The sequence below is a fragment of the Myotis davidii genome, unplaced genomic scaffold (genome assembly GCF_000327345.1).
Source record: "Myotis davidii unplaced genomic scaffold, ASM32734v1 scaffold46, whole genome shotgun sequence".
Classification (NCBI taxonomy): Eukaryota; Metazoa; Chordata; class Mammalia; order Chiroptera; family Vespertilionidae; genus Myotis; species Myotis davidii.
Window position 1 is genome coordinate 10,675,044 of NW_006383006.1, and position 1,281 is coordinate 10,676,324.

Genomic DNA, 1,281 nt, shown 5'->3' on the forward strand with positions numbered 1-1,281 from the left:
GACTAGAGGGATAATGGTAGTAGAAATGGAGAAAAATAAATAGGTTCAAGAGGGAGTTTTTTAAGGTAAAATTGACATACTTTGTTGATATATTGAGTGCCAGGGGCTGAATCAAAGATTGTTGAGTGCTGGGTAGGATTCATAAGGAAAAAAACTCACCCGGAAATACTACCTATGATAAGAGTACTGGTGGATGAGAATTACAAATTAGTTGTTACAGAATAGTCATGGGGATATAAAGTACAGCATAGGAAATATAGTGAATAATATTGTAATAACTGTGTATGGTGCGTGCCAGTTGGGTACTGGAACTGCCAAGGGTTAAACATATCATTGGCTAGCCACTATGCTGTACCCCTAAAACTACTACAAAATAATATTGAATGTAAATTTTTTTTAAAAAAATTAAAAGAAGTACCAATGAAAGTGACCTCATATATAATTATAAGTTGATTTGCTTATGTAGAATTTAAAGAACTGAATTGATATTGTTGTCCAAGAAATGATATACAGGATCTCCTCAAGGTTGAGTTACATATTTAGGGGGCTTCCCTGAGGTTAAAGACAATTTGGAGAAGCAGAGGCACAGTCATAAATAAGATCGTGAACTTTCTGTTTGAATGATTTATTACTTTTATCTGAAATTATTTAGATGTTGTTTTGCATGGCTGTGGTTATGATGGTATGTTTGGCTTTCAGGCTGTCTTGCTCACAGACTTTCTTTTTTCTCCCTTTCTCAGTATGACAACATTTTAATGGAGGAGGCTGCTCAGATCCTGGAAATAGAAACATTTATACCTCTTCTTCTACAGGTAAGATACTGAGATCTGAGACACAGAAATTCGCAGGGGCAGGATCAGAAAGCTAGATAATTTTAGGGTGCTAATTGCCATAGTTACGTATTTTCTTTAACATCATTATGCTTGATACGCTATTTTAAGTCTGTAAACTTCCTTTAAAATATTCACTGGTTATTTAGTAGTTTGTATTGTTTCTTGGAGTACTGTTTAAAAATTCACAGTCTACTTTTTGAAAACCTAAGTAATTTTAATAAAGAAAATTGCATTTTTATAGTGTTTTGGAGGAAAGATAGTCTTTTTTTCCCATTTCTTTCATTAAAGTTGTTTCTAGAATTCTTTTTGATGTTTATTGGGTACAGTGCTTTTCTTTATCTTATGCCTAAGTCTTTTGAGCTAAATGATGATATTTAAGTATATTTCTTATTGTACAGTATTCTTTACTATGAAAGCATTAAAAACAAAATGTGGAATTCTAATTTAA

At 32.3% G+C, this 1,281-nt stretch overlaps 1 protein-coding gene across 1 annotated transcript in view; it reads left to right on the forward strand.

Moving 5' to 3' along the window:
• AQR (aquarius intron-binding spliceosomal factor) overlaps positions 1 to 1,281 on the forward strand; it is a 90,758-nt gene that overhangs the window by 74,805 nt on the left and 14,672 nt on the right. The window contains exon 29 of the mRNA XM_006778172.2: positions 741 to 812. Coding sequence (XP_006778235.1) covers positions 741 to 812 — 72 coding nt within the window. The remainder of the gene's footprint in view (positions 1 to 740; positions 813 to 1,281) is intronic.